Raw genomic sequence first — 19,766 nt, forward strand, 5'->3', positions numbered from 1 at the left:
GACCTTATGAGTTTGAGAATCTTTAATGAAATAAGTCTCAGTTATGATGAAGGCTACAATCTTGAGTCTCTACTATGTTGTTATGATCAATACTACCATCATGAGTCAAATGGGGGCAGACGATGGGACCTTGGAGCACGGAATGAGAAACAGAAGATTACACGAAGGCAGAATGATGAGGCATCATGAATGATAAGATGGAAAGGATTTCATAACTGATCATTCTGAACTGTGTTTGACGCATCAGCTCTTGATAACATAACTCTTCTCTTTGATAACAAAATACATGTCATCCGTACACACGTATGTAATCAGCCAAATAATGGTCATAAAACCGCAAAAAAGCAGTGGAAAGACAGACAAAGAGTATCAATCCCAGGCTTTGATAATGTTTCGACTAATTAACATAAGCACCCCATCAATGCAATCAGTCTCTCCAATGGTACATAAAATGAATGGAATAACTTCGTACTACCAATGAAAAACTGTGTGTGTGTGTGTGTGTGTGTGCACGTTGAAAAAATGTTTGCACCATGTATCCTTTGTATACTAGCTTTTGGCCAAGATGTAATTTACAACCACAGCAATAACAGCAACAATAGTGAACTTGATTAGTTTTAAATGTCTAGAGGGAGATGTTCCTGGTTTTCTCCTAAGAATCTTGGATAGTAGCATCTCTAATCGGCTCACTTTGGTCCCTTCTGTAATTGCAGCACCCAAAAAACAGCATCAATACAATCACATTATGGACTCTTTCAATGACCATGTATCTATCATAGAGATAAAGGTTAAACTGCCAAAGAAATTTTTTATCAAGGGACTTTTCAGTCCACCAATATGTATTACCTAACTAAATGTACAATGACAAATAAGCTAAAGGAACTTAACAAACTAGAGTACACATTACCTTTATTATTCATGAGTCTCTCTTCTTCTCCAATTCGCCGACGTAAGATATTGAGAAGTGACCCAAAATACAATGCAAGGACAGTACACGTCAAAGTTATCACATTGTAGGGCATGCTGAAATCAGGAGTAGCTAGGGGAACCAGAAGGACTTCGGTATATGCCTGTACTGACTTTTCTCTCTGCAAAGAGATATAATCATATCAAATTTTGAATAAATTCAATGCTCCCATCAGCTTCCTTTATTTATTATAGTTATTTTATTTTCTTGTTTATGGGGGTGGGGAAAATATATACATGTGGCTCACTGGTATTTTTTCAATAATGCATAAGTATGTGCTTTCTCCAGTACATAAATATAAAAGAGTATTTGACAGCTTCCTAATTGCCTGAAGCATTAGACTTAGAGACTGCAACAATCAAAGGTCACATATTCACTAAGACTTTTTTACCTGTGGTGTCTCTTGACTTTCAACGTTATTAGGGGTCATTACCAAAAGCCAGATATATTGGTTAAATCAGGACTTGAATGTTAGAAGAGGTCTAATTATAACGATTGATGTACAAATGTGATATATGTGAGTGTGAATTTCAGATGAAGATGAAGTTGCAGGCTGAAATATTGACTTCCATCTCTATCCTGCACATAGGGAAGTTTGATGCCATTGGACCGATTTGTTCTCTATGTGCATCGCACCATGTATTCTTGAAGCTATGTTCTACACAGTGTTCCACCAGATTCGTATACCATGTCATCTCAAAGAAGTGCATGTAAAGCATTCAAAGCGGAGATGGAAATGGTGAAAACAGAACAGAAGAAGAATCATGGTACTCACAGGTGATGAAGTGATTCAACAACAATGGTCTCAGCATCAAGAAGTTGCCACCCTTCCAATATCTTTAACCTCTCTAGCGTATGAGTGAACAAAGGTATTGCGACACAACCTACGGAAACTCTACAGTTAAAAGACTTGCATCATATCGAAGGTGCATTGCCACAAAGATGGCCTACTACAAAGATCACTTCATGAGCTCCTCAAAGGATTGACTAATACAGAAACCGAGGTACATGACATCTACATGCCAAATAAAGCCCGCAAATCAATACCCCAACTCAGAAGAGTTCCCTCCCATAAACTAGAGATCACAGCATGACAAACATTTCACATGCAAACAGCCCACAAATCAATCAACTCAAGAGTTTCCTCCCACAAGGTAGAGATCAAATTTGGACAAGTATTTCACAGGCATGGAGACGAAAGACCTTGCAAGTTATATGCGGGAGCAGTGAAAGCGGGGAACATGTCATATGGGATGTTCTATCACCACCATTCATCCTATACATATTACTACATTTTCTCAAAAGCATAGAAAGTTATCCATATGCATATCCTTAGGATATTCATGAGGGACATACAGGGTATCTCAGGAAGTTTACTAATCTATTTACATTTATTTTGAATTGCTTGTTCTCCAAGATGAGACAGCTATGAACATAATGGATGAGACCGGGAACAAGGATAAAAATAAATAAAACATCTCCTTATTATGAGATAAAGATGTCTTTCTTGCAAGAGCCTCCCAACCTTGTTTCACGTACCCATATAGTATCAAGAGTGCTCCATGTTTGTGATTGTAATCATAGAGTACATTGATTGAAACTAAAGCCTTTGTATCATCTTTCTATGCCCCTTGCATGATTCTGCATTTGAATTCCATATCAAGGCTCATCTACTTGTTCTTTCTCATCATTTCATTAACACAACATTGTGCAGCAATTCTCCATGGACAAATACTACCGTCTCAAAAACCACAATTATGCACGCAAACTAGTCTTGGATGGCTTTGATAGTCTAAATATATTTTTTCACCCTTGAGTGCCTTTCTCTTGGATAGAAAACCTATTTTCTTTTCTATCTATATCCATGAAACAAATGATCGAGGCTTTAACTCTAGAATTATCCTTTCCCACCCTCCATGTTGAGGCAAATGGAATATCTACTACCCTGATCTTTGTTCTGAGATTCTTGCAACCCAACCAACCACTCATGTATGTAATGTAGAAGGTTTCGTTTTGGCTTATAATGTAATGTTCATCATTATCCATCTTATCCACCAATGTTTCTTTTTAACTTTTTCACAACCTCTATCCAAGGAGTATTTGCTTTAATTTCTTTGTGAGCATGGTTGACTTGAGCTTTGGCATCTTTGACCATCTTTACTTATGTCTGCATTTCCTTATTTACATTGGCATTAATTGTAGAGATACATTTTTCCAATGCTTCTTGTCCTTTTTGTAAATCAACATTAATAGCTACTAGCTCAAGCATTATTTGAAGATATTTTATCCTTTAGGTGTGGCATATTTCATCCTTAAGCTCTAAGCTCGATTTGTTTCAAATACTTGTCATGTCTTTTCTACTAACTCTAAGTTGAGCAAGGGATGCAACTCTATAAGAGATCTTCCTTCTTTTCTTCAACATCTAATGGAACTTGCATTTTGAGTGCCATGTGTACCCACCAAGCACTATTTGAGGTGCTCTCATCTCGTCCTTTTCTTCTATGGTATCTTCTTGGGATCTCCATTGATCTAAACCATCTTCATGGGTGTTCCGATCCATATCTTCATTCATTGTCCATTCATAATCCATGGTATTTCATAGATAGGAAGGGAGTACAAGGATTAGGTTGGAGAACATACAAATTAAGCCAACCACAGTGATTCAGCCCACATTGCAGAAGACGCAAAGAACAAGAACTCAGATGTTAGGCACAAAATACAAAAAACGCAAAGGACTGAAACACAAAGATTAGGCAAACATTGCATAGAATGCAGAGATTAGGAAAACATTGCATAGAATGCAGATATTAGGTAAACATTGCAAAGAGAGAGAAAGAAAGAAAGAAAGAGATATATTAACATCTTTTAAGAGGCCAAAATGGCCTACAAGACCAAACAAGAGAGTACATCTTAAATATTGTCTCCTCTTTGAGACCAACAAATCAAAATAAAATAAATGTTACTAAGTAAACATAAAAGTAAATAAGATAAAAAGAGACTAAAGAATCTTGTTATTGGCACATGTAAGATTCCCAAGATAGATATATTTTGGTTTTTGCCTTTAAAAGATCTCTAACATTGGTTGATCCAGAATGGAGAGCTCTCCAAAGCTAGGGAAGCACCTGCAATGGCGGGAGATAATGGCCTTTATCTGTCAATGACAAGGGTGATGAGATCATGGTCTATGGGGTTGCAGCCTACGTGCATGACAAATTGCTATTGCCTGATCTATTGTAACCCCTATGTTATGTCCTTGTTAGGAGCCCATTTGTGCAGCCCTTGATTGACTTGCATTGACTTGTAGCATTAGTAGGAGCAATGGGGCTAAAGAAAATTGTGATCGTTCTTTATGGATGAGCTTGTGTGGTTGTACTGTTTTCCTTCAACAACTTTTCCCTATGTCTCTTGAGTTCTAGCAAAAAACATCCTAAGCACCATTTGTCCTCATATTCCATTACCTTGCGTAGTGGGCCAAACTCTTGTTTAAAGAGGCGATGATATCTCTCTTATTTCATAAAAGACATTACAATGACAAACATAGTACACTCTTCGGATTCCACTCCCATATGACACAATTGGCAAATTCTTGCTTCTAGAGGTATTCGTGCATGTCTGCCAAGCTCAATCTCTAAGTGATGTGAAGTTCTAGAGACAGAGAGAGGGAGCCTGCATTCATCTTACCCATGGATCCTACAGCCTTCCATTTTTAAGAAGACACTCACACAATGAGCAAGACAACATGCAATCAAATTTTACAAATAGCAAGAAATCACAACAATAATTATTATGAAAACTCATACCTGGAATTCATGCAATAGGGGTGAATCTGCAATAGAATTATGATTCTTAGATATGCCATGCTGGTAGTACATCCTGGCACTACTTTGAGAAGAGAAATCTAAGAGTGCAGAAGGAAGATCAAATCCTCTATTCGCATCAGGTGGATGTTCATCAATCCGTAAAAATCCCTATATTGTAATGAGAATAGATCAGCAAAGCTTACTCTATGATCTGCAATACGTAATTACATAGTTTATTTGCAATAATGTACTAAAGAATGGCAAATATCATTGCATGCAAATTCTTAATTTACAAAGGAATGAACCATTCACAACTATTTTATAGAAGATGCCTTCAAACAAATATATGGGAGAAAATCCATTATGTCGTTTTATCTAGCTTCCCCTAAATAAACAAATCACAAGTTATTCGATAACGAATTAGGATCGTAGATAGTGGTAGAAGGATAAACAATGCAGGACACAATCAGACACAAAGAGGTAAACATCCTAAATTCAAATGATGTGGAAAGTTGGAGTACAATACCAATCGCTTCAAACACTCCACCATCTAGTGGGGTGGGTAGATTCTCGCTTTTCAAGATTAGAGAACAGCAGGCATGACTCCTCTTCCTTTCTATTAATTCTCTACGATCTTTTTGTTGCGCACTCCAATAAGTCAAATTGAGACCTTATTCACAGTTCTAATTCACCTAATTCTCTGTTTAGTATAGCAATTTACTACAAAGAACTGTGCCTTAATACAACTCTGCACAAACTATGTTGTCAGTTATAATAATACCGTTTGCCTATCAACACCATCGATATCCCAATGTGTTTTGGTGTTCTCCACTAGAAGAAGGTTCTCACATGAAAACAATTCAGAACTAGAGTATTGAATGACAGTAAAGATGGTATTATTCTGATCAATCTATTGTTATGGTCAATGATTTACGGAGAAGATACTTATGGATAGCAGGTTATAAGTCATCTTGCAAAAATAGAAGTTTACACTAGTGTTCTGCATGAGAGAGAGAGAGAGAGACAAAGACAGAGATGGGAGAAAGAGAAAGAGAAACAAGTTGGAAAGAGAGAGAGAGAGAGACCTTATCAAATTCCATTATGAGTGTGACGATGGTAGCATTGGAAGGTATGGCAAGCTCCATTTCCATAACTCCTGGTGATTTCCTGTCCTCAGAAGGAACCATGTGCATCCATCTAACAACCTCCCTTAATGACATTGGTTCCTTATCAATGAAAACCTTCAGAGTGTGAAGGTACATGCGGATGTACCATGGGACAACTTGAAACAGCACTACATTTTCTGTGTTCAATGACGCAGATTCAATCAAACCTCGATGGTCTGTTTTGAGCTTATTTGACTTCAAAACTAATGCAATCGCCCCTCTTGCATTGCCATTTCCAACTAGGAATCGAGTTGCACGAAAAGGACCTCTAGATGTCGTCCATGAGAAAGGAATTTTCCAGGTCAATCCTATGTGTCCAGAGGAAATATCTTCATGATCAGGGATAGTGAAGACAAGCAAAATGCCCAACGATGCTTTCTCACTATCTCCTATTTCTAGCACGATATTATGAGGTATTCCATGTATAGTGAATACATTGTTATTCTTAAAATCTGAAAGTATCTTTGGGTTGTGAACCTTTTGTTGAGTTGTTATGCAGTCAAGCTGCTCTGAATCACTATCTAAGCCTTCTCCTGGCATATTCGTGCACACACCATTTCTCTCATAAAAGCCTTCACCAACACGATGCTGTTTTAGCTTCTTCATCAGAGATCCTTCAAATTCTAAATAGACAGTACTAAACATAGCAAGAGGGCAGCCGCCAGAAGTAAGATCTCGGCCAAACAGTGTTGAAAGGGACCAACTTGGTTGTAAAGATGCACCGGTCTGATGCCATGGAAATGTGTGTTCTGATGCTGGCTGGATCACAAGGGTAAGTGTTTGCTGTAAAAGTGTTCCTCCTTTGTGCTCATCCTCTACATGACCATCAAACTCATCAGATGTGACATGAAGCCTCAGTGAGTGATACCAACTCTTATAAATCGTGGGCCGGTCAAGCAGTGTCGCAAAACCAGCCTTGTCCCGACATGGAAGAAGTTTCAGCCAAGGTGTTAAATTCTCTGTACAAACTGCTTCTCGAGGCAATGCTCCATATCTTACCCGCCCATGAGGTTCTCCATTGGTACTCCTACAATTCACATTATCATCTTCCCACATTGGATGAGGAACAGGCATGGATGATGATGATGATGGTGATAAATATTCTTTTTCTCTTAGTTCAGGAGCACCAAAGGTAGCCTCTTTTTTCTTTCTCTTAAATGCACGTACTGGATTGGCAGTCATTAAAGGCGACTCAAGAAAATTCAGAGAGGCACAAAAAAGCCCAGATAGAGCATGAGTTAAATTTCCCCAATTGCTATTGATCTCCCGATCTGGAACTGCGAATTCTGCCCACAATTCCACACCTGAGGGCTTTGCATTTAGCCTTGTCACAGGATCAACACCACCCCATTGGTTGTAGTTCCATCTTCCTTGTGTGAAGGATAATTCCATTTCTTGAATTTGAAATTTCTGTATCTGCAAGATGGAAGTAAAATCACCACATGAGAACATGATAGGCTATATTATCACCATTTCATATTCTGCATCATGTTTACAGAATTATTCAAGGTGCTTTGATCAGAGATGTGGTTGTAAAGTCATCACACATTCCTTACGATATATATCTTTGAAGATGCTCAAAACTTTGAAGTTCTAAATATGGGTACCTGAAAACCCTAAATCACATTACGTCTATACACATTAGTGTGAAAACCAAGCATACCATCCTGTTTTCAGTACCATCGACGAAACAGATATTTGATCTATCCAAATAACTAGATGATTGCTGCTATTCAGAGCATTGAAAAACTCGATAGAGTGAAAACACATCATGTTTTCGGTGGAGTAGGCAAACACTCTGGCTTGAGATATGGTTCACCTAACCACAAGTGTGATAATAAATCAGCTTTAAAATCCTAACGGATCGAATAGCTAAATCAGACCCATCATTGTGTTATTACTACGGTATAAAACATTCTCTGAGAAGAAAACAAAAAATAGAGGTACTACTTCTGCATTACCTAACCCATAAATGATATTAGAAAGGTTATTACGAACTCACCAGCTGATAGATAGACTTTGGAAATAGGCGATGGTGATGTCTTTCCTTGTCATGGCTGTTGCTGCTGAGAGGAGGCAAGCGATGGGTGAACTGAAAATGGGCGAGAACTTTTCCATCAGGAAGTGGTCTCAACAGAAGCTCTTCAGAGAACTCCTCTGCCTTTGTACAAAGGGCTATCTCATCGAAAAAGATAAGCAAAAGGAGGAAGAAGAGGAGTTTCATGATTTGCTTGTTGGATATGGTATGGCCGTGGTTGCAGAGAGAGCCCAGCCAAGCCAATCTATCTCTTCTCTTCATTGCAGATGTCTTCCTTCAAAAAAAACTGGTCGCTAATTGCTCTGCAACAGTAGTAGCTCTGAAGAATGGCCGTCATCATTGTGCGCAGAAGATGCAGGGGAAGAGAGAGAGAGAGAGAGAGAGAGAGAGAGAGAGAGAGAGAGAGAGATGTACATATACAGAAGAAGGAAGACATATGTATAGAGATGCATTCAATTCTATTGTGTGTGTGTGTTAGGGGGGGGGCCTCTCTCTATTTGCTACCAAATCATAAAGAGGCCGTCCTGGCGAGGCTATCGCCGGCCGGCCACCGATCGGGCTATTACCCTGAGTTTGTCGGGCCACTACCCTAAGTTAGTCGAGCTACTGCAGTCACTGAGTGAGGCTATCGAAAACTTATGCATTTTTTTTAGATAAAGATCTTACGGTGCAGATGCCCCATTTCCGAACGCCCGTGCTATTACCCTGAGTCGATCGGGCTATTACCCTGAGTCAGTCGGGCTACTACCTGGAGTTGGTCGGGCTATTGGAGTCACTGAGTGAGGCTATCGAAAACTTTTGCATTTTTCTTTTAGATAAAGATCTGACGGTCCAAGTAGTAGCCCGATTGACTCGGGTTAATAGCCCGATCGACTTAGGGCAGTAGCTTGACTGAAAGCCTGATATCAAAAACTTTAAGAAACTTCCAAGTCTAAAATAGAATCCATGCACTAGCCGTGGACTTGTGATATGCTTCTTTACGCATGCTCATCCATGCAACATGCCTTGCACACCCAACATCAAATAGGTCATCTTCACAACTTATATACATTTGGGTGGGCCAACAAATTGTACACATCTAGTCTACATCCTAGAACATCCATATACTGAAATGGCCATGGTGCCATGCTTAACCCCATCATTCACTCTAACGTCGACATGAAACCTACAACCACATTGCCATTTGAAAAAGGTTACGTGTGGAAGCTAATTAGCAGAACTCAACCGACTTAGCTGGACAATTAAGTAAAACACAGAGAAAATAGAAAATACAGGGTTTTTGGGTTTTGGGTTTAGGGAGAGAGAGAGAGAGAGAGTTTACAGAAGAGAAATATAGTCTCCATTAGAGCTTCAAATGTATATTTGAATTCGTACCTATTTTCTTCTTCTTCTCTAGTTCATCTGTATTGCTTGTTGTACACATCTTCTTGCAGGTTCTCACATATTCTTCTGCATTTCTTATTTGACACTAATTGTTCGACTTCACCGATTCGATACGAAAACACCCTATCCTTAGGGCCATTGACATATCGCAATATACTCTGTGCACACTAAAGGTTTTCGATGGTCGGTTGTGACATAAACTAATTTATCAGTCCGACCGGATAGCTGAGGTTCGGCCAGTTGATGGTCAAGTAGATCAGGCTTCCAACTATCTCTCAAAATCGTGTCGGGTCGCACGTTGTTCCCTATTCGGAGCGTAGCTTGACATTTCTGTCAAGAGGAGTCAAGACGGATTTACAATCCGTCATGCTAAACTTGAAGAGCATATTCAACACATAGTGACGTTGGCTGATCAATATGCCTTTCGGGGTGCAGATCACTTCGATCCCAAGAAAATATTGAAGGTTTCCCAGATCCTTCATCATGAATGATGCTGCCAACTGAGCCTTGATGCGGTCAATTTCCTCCAGGTCGCCATCGGCGATGACTAAATCATCGACATATAGCAGTATGTTGACCGGCCCGGTCCGGAATTGCTAAATGAACAAGGAAGAACTAATTTTGACGGAGCAAACCCCATCTTACGCAGGCGCTTCAATCCGTAGAGAGACTTCTTCAGTCGGCAAACTGTCGATGTGTTCAACTTGGATAGAAATCCGGGGGGTTGTACCATGTACACATGTTCCTCAAGCTCCCATTGCAGGAATGCGTTCTTTACATCCATTTGATGTAGATGCCACCCCTTTGTTGTTGCTACCGCCAGCAACATACGGACGATCATCATCGTTGCGACCAACGCGAACATCTCATCGTAGTCGATGTCGGGTGTCTGCGCATAGCCCTTGGCCACTAGTCAAGCCTTGTACCTGTTGATTGAGCCATCAACGTTGTATTTGACCTTATACACTGATCTGCATCTGATTGTCTAGACTCCTCTAGGAAGGTCAACCAAGTCCCATGTCTCATTGTTAGCTAGAGCATGCATCTCTTCCTCCATTGTCGTTCTCCATTTGGCATCTTGACATGCCGCCTTCGCGTAGCTCTCTCGCTTGCGCATCTCCACCGCCTTGGTCATGTACGCATAGTGATGCGCCATGCACTCATTATACCTGCACCTGATGACAGGGTTCTTTTGGCGAGATGATCGGCGCAACCTTTAATTGGCCAACTTCAAGGCCCTTTTAACCGATTCCGACCTCAACTCTAGAGGTTCGTCTTCGCTTATGGTTCTATCGGACTCACTTCAATCCGACGTTGTCATGGAAATCTGCGCATACGTGTCGGCTTGGGCGGGACCACGGGGGTCTCAGACTAAGGAGTAAAAGGGGGAATGGGAGCTTATTCCTTACGGGCTTCTGAGCACAAAAGGGTAGGAACAATGTACGAAAGACTAACATGATAGAGAACTAGATGAGCCAAGGTTTATCAAACAAAATCCATTATAAGGCACGAAAGCCACAATATGATTTACAACCACGGTCGTTTAGGCCAAACTCAAGCACAATTAGAAGAAATGGCAATAGGCCTAAAGAGAAAGAAAGAAAGAAAGAAAGATGTATTAACGTCTTCTAAGGCCAAATTTGGCCCATGAGACAATTGGTTTACAACAATAGAGTATTTATCCAGTCATCATAACTAAAAATAAAATTAAGTAAAAAAAAAATAGAACTTAAACTAAGAGAGTTCTAGTAGTGTACAATATGTAGTATACTCGAAAGTGACTATACACTAAGCCTAATTTTATTTCCACCCAAGCCTCTCAAAAAGAAGTGGGGGGTCAAAGGGTCTTGATGTGGGTTCCAATGTAGAGAGTGCCCTAGCCATGGCTTCTAGGCTGTGTAGCTCACGTTCCCTTATTTTCAATATTGCTTCCACATCACGTTGAGTTGCTTTGAAACCCGGCACCCGAGGACGTCTGGTTCTTCTCTGGTTTTCTGCCTCATCAATGGAAAGGCCGAGTGGTGCAAGTGTGTCGGCATTCGTTGTCTCCTCAGGTTCCTGAAAAACTGCATTTGTTACATGTTCGTGATCATTAGCAACATTATTGTCAACATTTTGTAATTTATTCTCTTTGTGTTGTTTTAGCTCTAGAATGTATTTGCCTAATTTCTTTATATCTAGAGTATCTAATAGTTTGGGGAGGGTGGGAGACGGACCAAGTATGTCTTGGTATTTTGCCCTTATCTCGGCATAGGTTGGACACTTGCATGTAAAGTGGTACTCATCCTCTATCTCTATGTGACATAACCTACATATCCTTTCCTCCCTAGGGACTCCACTAGTACGGCCATTTTCAATCTCAAGTTGGTGAGATGATATTCTAAGTTGTCCAATGGCAACCCTTAGTGCATGTGGTAAGAATACATCTAGATATTTTGGCCGCGTGATAAAACCTAACTCAGAGAAGTGCATGAAGTGTTTCTTATAGTACGACATTTTAGATGGGAGTGGCTCTAGTGGGGTGATCCATTTACACCGAGTGTAAATTTGCCATATTTCTTGGCGTATTACTTTATCGCGGTTCTCATAAGAGATTAAGGTGTTATCACTCGTGTGGTTGTACCTAAGGGGAGGTAGGTTATTAATGTCTAGACCATTCGCAAGAAGCCAAGTCACCATCATGCCATACCATGAGCTAGTATAGCCGGACTCATACAATGATCGAGAGGCCTTAAAGGCTTGATGAGATATTCTATCATGTGGTTGGCTATGTATCCTATCAATAAAGACTACAAGTTGAAAAAGTGCCTCTACTAGCATTGGGGGTAACGTGAACTCGGCCCTAATAATGTCATGTGGTACAGTCGATTTGCTTCGGAGTTGGCATGATAGCATCATCACCAATGGTCTCTCTAATTGCGTCCACATGAAGGATGGTAATCCTGGAGCCCAAACCGCTGATGCATACATGAGGGAGGGGGTCACTAATGAGTCAAAGAGCCACCCTTTAGTCCGTGGCTCTTGAAAGTGTGCTTGGTGGCATTGTCTCTCTAGGAGTGAGAGGGATGCATGTCCTCTCGTGAGTCTATCCTTCGCTGCCTGTGTCATCGAAAATTTACCTGAGCGGGTAGTAAAAGTGACTCCGAGATATACGTATGATCCAACCACCTCGACTGGGCTATGGGAGATAGTTAGGTGACACTTAGCTCTAACTTGGGCCGATGTGTGGAAGATAAGGACTTTCGTTTTCCCTAGATTCACTACCAATCCTCGTTGTACACAAAAGTCATCTAAGGCATTGAGGTGCCTCTGTAGGTCGTGTTCGGATTCAGAGAGCAAAATTATGTCATCCGCATAGAGCAAGATACGAACCTGCGTATCCCCAAGGACCACTCCGGTGCCTCCCTCACGAGCAATAAAATCTGTGATCTCATCAATGTAGATCCCAAAAAGCGTCGGTCATAGGGGGCAACCTTGTTTTACACCAATAGTGCTAGTGAAACGATTGTATAGGCCACCTGGGCATCGGACACACCCGGACACTTGTTCATATAGTGCGTAGATGGCCCATACCATATCATCTGGTATCCTCAAGCTTTTAAGTCTATCAGACAACCGATCTCTAGGGACTGTGTCAAAGGCTTTGCGGAAGTCCACAAAACAACAATATAATCTCTTCTTGCGAGCCCTAGTTTGGTCAATTAGGCATCTAAGTGTGAAGATGTGATCAATAATGGAGAAGGCTCGTCTAAAGCCAACTTGTTCAGGTGCACGAAGGTTTAGGGTCTCCATGTAGTCGCTAAGCTCTGCTTCCATTACTGCACCATATAACTTAGCAAGGGTATGGCCTATCATAATGGTCCTATATGTATTTGGGTCCATGGGGTCCCCCCCTTTATGTATGGGGGTCACTGTATTCATAGTCCACTGTGGTGGAAAACCCTCCGCAAGGGCATGATTGAAGATTAGAGTTAGCAAGGGAGCTAGGCACTCTCTCGCATATATAATGTGTTCTGCTCGCAATCCTGTGTGGTCCATGGACTTCCTATGTTGTAATTTCTTTATGACCTTCATGACCCTAGAGGTCGTGAAAAGTGTCCCCGTGGTAGGCCGAGGTGTGGAAGGCATTGGAAAAGGTGGTTGGTTTGGGATTTGGTAAAGTCTCTCTGTATATGTGTGCCAAGTTTCGGGATCTTCGATGGGTGTTTGTGGTCTTGGCTTCCGTAGTCTCTTCCATGCCGTGGCGCAATCGCTACTCATGAGCATATGGTAGAGTTCCCAGTATTGGGATGCCTCCCACGCTCGTCTCTTACGACGTGTCATCTTACGCATTTCTTTGCGAGCTTGTGTGGAGGTAATACTACCATTGAGTTGCGATACTGTAAGTTGTCTATGTAGGTCCCTACAATCCTCGTCATACCATTTATTTTGTGGCATTGATCCTGATCTACCTTGATTTGAGTGTTTTGTATATGGGAAACTGCTAGCTGCTGCGGAGTGAAGGATGTGTGTGAGTTTTGTACTAAGGCTTTCTAACGGTAGAGAGGGATCAATGGAGGGGAGATGGGCCTGAACATGTTGAGAGTATATGTCAGAGAGCTCATGTGTGAAATGTATTGTGGTGTGATGGCATGGTTGACTAGACTTGGTGACCTTAGAGATATCACATTTTAGCTCGAAGTATAAGAAGCTATGGTTTGCACCAATAGGGCATGGGGCCACTCGGAAGGATGATGACCAAACAAAACCCTAAAACGAAATAGGGAGAAGAAGAAGAAGAACCGAAACCCCTAATGGTCTACCCCAAAACAACAAAATGGTGACCGCCTTTATGGTGCCTCCTCGCCCCCCTTTATAGTAGAAAGGGGTGAGGCTTATTACAAAAAGAGAGGCCAAATATTCCTCTATTTTCAAAGATGAATAGTTGCCTTGATTTTAGGAGGAGGGATTGATGGGGTGCCTTAAATCCCTCTTCCCTCATTTTCACACACACCCACTACACCCTTACTTCCATGCACTCCCCTTTTTCTATGTGTGCATGTGCACCTAAGTGCATATCACACTCACAATCCACAAGCCCTTTTGGTGCACTTTAGCACCTTACTTTTTATATTTCTCTTACAATATTACTTTTATTCCTATTTACATTTTTTGATGTGCATGTGCAAACTTTGCACATTCCCGATTTGTCCGCTCCACATGATTTTCTTGCCGTTACCAAAAATCTTCACAACATCCACCCCCACCAAACCGTACATCCGTCGGTATGTGCCAAGAAAGGGGAAGAGGTGAGATTTTGGCAATGGCAATCAATCGGCTACCTCCACATCCTCGTCAACCTTAGTCCCATTCGTCTTTGTCCTCCATTTTGAACTTGCTCACTCTTTCCATCCGATCCACCATATTTGCCGCCCGCACCTTTCACCACGTCTGAATGTTGTAGGCTTGACCACCTTTCTCGGGTATAAACCTTCATCCACCTTGCATGTTCCTCCTTCATTCTGGCCATCACCTTGGTCATGGCATTTGTCTGCATTATACTTCCTCGTTCCACCTCCCGAAGGCTCTACTCGTATGTCATCGTAAACTACCCAAGGTAGTCCCTTCTCCAAGTGCATGCTCATCCCATTTCGTCCCTTCTTGTGGTATACTCTCACCGTAGAGTTCACCACTATACTTTCGATCTCTGTGAGGGCGTCCTCCACCTCTGACGTCGTCGTCTTATCCTAGGGAATGCTCATCGAATCTGCTTGGCCGGCTTGGCCCCCATCATCCACCGTAGTGCTTCGTTTAGCCTCCTTGGCCCCCTCACCAGCTTCAACCTTCGCCCTCTCACCGCCACCTTCCATTTCTCCGGTCTCATGTTGGTCTGCAACCGCTAAAGTACTTGAATGCTCATTAACTAAGCCTGATACTAACAACCTATAATATTCCTATTTACTAAAATAGTAATATAGGCCTCTAACGACTAGCCAATTCGGCTTTTGGCTTATTGAGTTGGTTCGGGCCTAGCCAATCGGTCTCTATCCGATCTGGCTCTCGGCTTCTTCAGCCAATCCGACCCAAGTTGAGCTTGCTCGCTCAATAATGTGTAGTGTTCTAAGTAGGGCCTCTACCCAGAAGCCGTTCGACAGTTCGAAGTGTTGGAGCATAGCAATGATTCGTTCTTGAATTGTCTGATTCATTCGTTCGGGAATTCCGTTCTGCTCTAGACTATATGGTGCCATATATTCACTTCAAATGCCACGCTGCTGGAAAAATCTTACGAATTGCTCTGACTTATACTCTCCTCCATTATATGACCGCAAGCATTTCAGTTTCTGGCCGGATTGGTTCTCCACCATGGCAAGCCATTCCTGGAAGATCCAGAACACTTGATCTTTACTTCTAGTCGGGTATGCCCACACTTTCCTGGTCGAGTCATCAATAAAGTTGACGAAGTAGGAAGTGCCACCAAAGGACTGATGTGGCATCGAGCCACAAACGTCTGAATGGACTAAATCGAGTGGACTCGATTCTCTTGGTGATGTTGTTGGGTGTGAGATAGTAGTATATTTCCGTATTTGTAGTGCTCACAAAATTGTGGTATGAGAATGAGAGCTTGGGGATATATTCGGCCTTGGATAAGTGTGTCATGTCGGCCTTGCTGAGGTGTCTGAGTCGTCCGTACCATAGGGATGACACGGGGATGTCTACCAGAAACAAGTCACCCTCTCTGAGTTGTTGACCGGCAAAGACTTAACAACCGGATAAAGTCCAGAATGGGAAAGGGATAATTATTTTAGAACTATCTATAATTATTATATTTTGAGAAGCGAACGGATGGACCTGGAATCGGTATGCCGATCCGGATTCGGACCGGTTCGTGGCCGGTTGCCGGTTGCCGGTTGGCACCGATTCGTACCAGAGCCGGTGAACTATAAAAGTACCCGGCTAGATTGTAATCAAATAGCGGTTTATTAATGAAAGTGATGTTGTTCTATATCTTCTTTAATCTTTGAAGCTTAGTTAATTATCGTTCTGTGCTTAATAGAATCTATCTTACGCGTGTATTATGATCCTTAATCACGCCGATTAGTAGCCGGTTAGGAAATACGTTTGTATCACGGTCTACGCCTACCCCACTTGCACCACCCTTTGGTGAAGTGTCCCAGAGGGACACCCTGTGTTAGGGTTAGTCTTGCCCCAAGGAATAACACAGTTTTTGGCGACCACAATTCCTGCTCAAGCGCAGTGAACAACGGGGGGCATGGATGATTAGACCAACAAACGACCCAACAACGGAGTGAACACGACGACTCCCCGAAAGACTACGGAAGCGCGAAGCGTACCACCAAGCAATAGAAGAAATTCGCGCGGATCGATCCTTTTCAAAGGTGATTCGGCGAGTGGCCGCGGAGTCACTCTGGTTGCAGCAAAATTCCCATCCAGACGAAGGAAGCAGTTTAAGTAGTCTGAAGGAAGAGGAATCCATCCATCAGGCATTGGTAACGGGAGAAGGCGATTCGGAACCATTTTCGGCGTTTGAATCAGATTCGGACAGTGAGTACAACACACATTCGAATTACTATAGCAGTCACGACACCCCAGACGGACTGGAGGACGCGGAATCAGATAATATACCAACATCGGAACCGGCGATAACAGATATGGAAGCTTCAGTAAGGCACGAGGTGGATCAACGTCCGACACCGCCACACGAGCCTCCAACAGAAGAGGAGGGAAGACCTTTGAAGCCGAAAAAAGAGGAGGAAAGACCTCCGACATCTCCTCCGAAAATAGAGGAGAAAAAACCTTTGACACCACCTCCAACAGAAGAGGAGGAGAGACCCCCTTCACCACCAGCTCGAGTTCCGACACCGGAAGACGATATGCCATTCCAATATCCCAGGTACCGGGATGATCCGGACGCGGAAGCCCATGTGTATCATTTCTACAAACATGGGAAGCAAACCATGTGTCGCAACGCTTAAACGCCACCGAAGTAGAACGATCAAAGATTGTAGAGTTCGGCATGACTTTGGATGGACCAGCAGCACGATGGCGCGTGACGCACCTTCCCGGTACCATCACTACGTTTGAGGACTTGAAAACCATATTTTTACATTTCTTTCACAAGGAAGTGGATCAACGAGAGATGGTCGGCCTATTCTACACCATACAGCAGGAACCTACGGAAACCATTCAACAATTCGTAATCCGGTTCCAGCGGATGCACAACCAGCTAAGTCGGGCACCACCGGAAGTAGAGGCTAAAGCAATATTCCTAGCAGCACTATGGGAACCCTTGCGTACGGTGTGCGCAGTCATTGATTTCTGCATCAGCATGATCGACCAGGTTATAGACCGGGTCAGGGAGATGGAGAAAACAAGCTCATGGCTAACAATGGGGGCACTCTAGTGTGCATTACTGACAGACGAAGACCTACATTTTCGGCAAGCTATACAATGTACGACTTGTCTCAATGCCGGGCATTCTGTCATAGAATGTACCATGCGGTCACAGTGCATGTTATGCCATTCTAGGTCGCACACAATGGACCGATGCGAAAATAACTTACTGAACCGGCAAGTGGCACCGGTAAGACAAATCGATACCCACAACGACTGGGAAGAGGAAGAAGAACGTTGGCATCGAGACGAGCATTATCGGCCAGTACAGGATGTCCGGTATAGCGACAAAAGGGACAATTATGACCGGGACTGGTACGACAGGTACCGGGATTATAATGGCGACCGTTCTGATCGCGATCACTCTCAAGTTACAACCAGAGGAGAGAGGATCAATGTAGGCATTACGAAGATCGCCGCCGACAGGGATACAAAAACCACCGACATTTTAATAAGAAATGAAACACCCGAAAGGATGAGCGTCGGGAACCAGGGAAGGAATACCCACGAGAGCCGGAGAGAGCCTTGAGTGGCACCCAACTAGAACAAAGACGAACGGAAGAGCCTAATCGATTGGAAACAGGATTTCAACCAAGTACCGGGCCAAAAGTAGAATCCAACAATACCCGGAAAGCGTATTGTTATTATTGCCGCTAGGAAGGCCATTACAGCAACCAATGCCCGGTGAAAAGTAACGAAAAACGACCGGCAATCAATATGGTGGTAGCAGAGGTCGTGGATATACAACAAGTCACCACTAGGTAGAAAGGAAAGACGACGGAGTGGGAAGCACAAGAGGCTATCCGGAAATAGGCCATCGAATGGGTAGAGAAGGCGAATGAGCGGAATTCGGCCGAAGTGAAACAACAAAAGGAGGCACCGACAGAGCTCACTGACACAATACAATCAGAAAACCCAACATGGCAGGCATTACAAGAATGTCAAATTACATTGCCATTAGGCCGGCTACTACAATTAGTACCCCTTTTCACGAATGGGCTAAAATCGGCAATAACACCACCAGACTCGTCGCCGGCTCCAGCTTTCTTTTCCAACCTAGAGGAAGGGCCGGCAGTGGTGGACACAAGCAGTCAGGCAATCACTGCCATTGTCAAAGGATGCGAGCTACCAGGGACGATCGTCAACGGAGGATCGGGCGTCAATGTAATCAGCCTCCATACTTGTGACACCCTAGGAATCCAGGAGTGGGAGCCTTGCCCGTTTTGGCTCCGGATGGCAGATACGAGTTCGGTAAGACCCACCGGTTTAATATGAGATCTGGAGGTAACAATCGGAGGACATGCATTCCGCGTTTCTGCAGTGGTTCTCTAGTTAAATACCCAAGGGGCTTACCCACTATTGCTTGGACGACCATGGTTGTGGACGGCGCACATTAAGCAAAACTGGCGAAAGAACGTGATTATGTTTCGACGAGGCAAAACCAAAGTACAGGTACCGACACATCCACAAACCGGAACCGACAAAGAGCTAATACCGTTATACGCTGAAAGCATTAATATGCTGGAAGGGCTTGCTGACGAGGAAGTCGATCGGTATCTCAAGGATAATCCAAAAATCATACCCTTGTTCGAAATAGATGTGGTCGAAGCAGTCTCTCCGTATATTGCACAATCGGAAGATGCTGGAGAGGAACCGGATAGAGATGCCGTCAGAGAACGACGTCAAGCGCAGGAGGCCTTGGAACGGGAAATGGCGGTATCTCAAAGGGTGAAGGCGTCCCAGCTAGAAGAAGTAAACCTGGGAACTGGAGAGGAAGCACGGCCGGTACATATTGCCAAAGAAATGTCACCGGAAAACAAAACGGCAATGATTACATATTGAAAGAATTCTGGGTCGTATTTGCCTGGTCCTATGAGGATATGCAAAGGCTTGATATGCAATTCTATCAACATCAGATACATCTCAGCAAAGACACCAAACCAGTAGCACAAAGGCACTACTGAATGAACCCTAATTATGCGGTAAGGGTAAAAGAAGAGATCGACAAGTTACTCCGAGTC

General features: G+C 42.8%; 1 protein-coding gene across 1 annotated transcript; it reads right to left on the minus strand.

Annotated features, from left to right (window-relative positions):
• Positions 1 to 358: 358 nt before the first annotated feature.
• On the minus strand, positions 359 to 8,199 carry LOC147864229 (GPI transamidase component Gpi16 subunit family protein). Its single transcript, XM_087319994.1, has 5 exons — positions 7,936 to 8,199; positions 5,853 to 7,349; positions 4,768 to 4,935; positions 908 to 1,088; positions 359 to 701 (listed from the first exon to the last, which is right to left on the minus strand). Exons 1-5 carry the CDS (start codon positions 8,155 to 8,157, stop codon positions 550 to 552), a joined length of 2,220 nt encoding a protein of 739 aa, XP_087176120.1. The 5' UTR covers positions 8,158 to 8,199; the 3' UTR covers positions 359 to 549.
• Positions 8,200 to 19,766: the final 11,567 nt, after the last annotated feature.

Source organism: Azolla caroliniana, unplaced genomic scaffold, assembly GCF_043228905.1.
Source record: "Azolla caroliniana isolate FFs.n. ecotype wild unplaced genomic scaffold, voAzoCaro1.0.p SCAF_5, whole genome shotgun sequence".
NCBI lineage: Eukaryota > Viridiplantae > Streptophyta > Polypodiopsida > Salviniales > Salviniaceae > Azolla > Azolla caroliniana.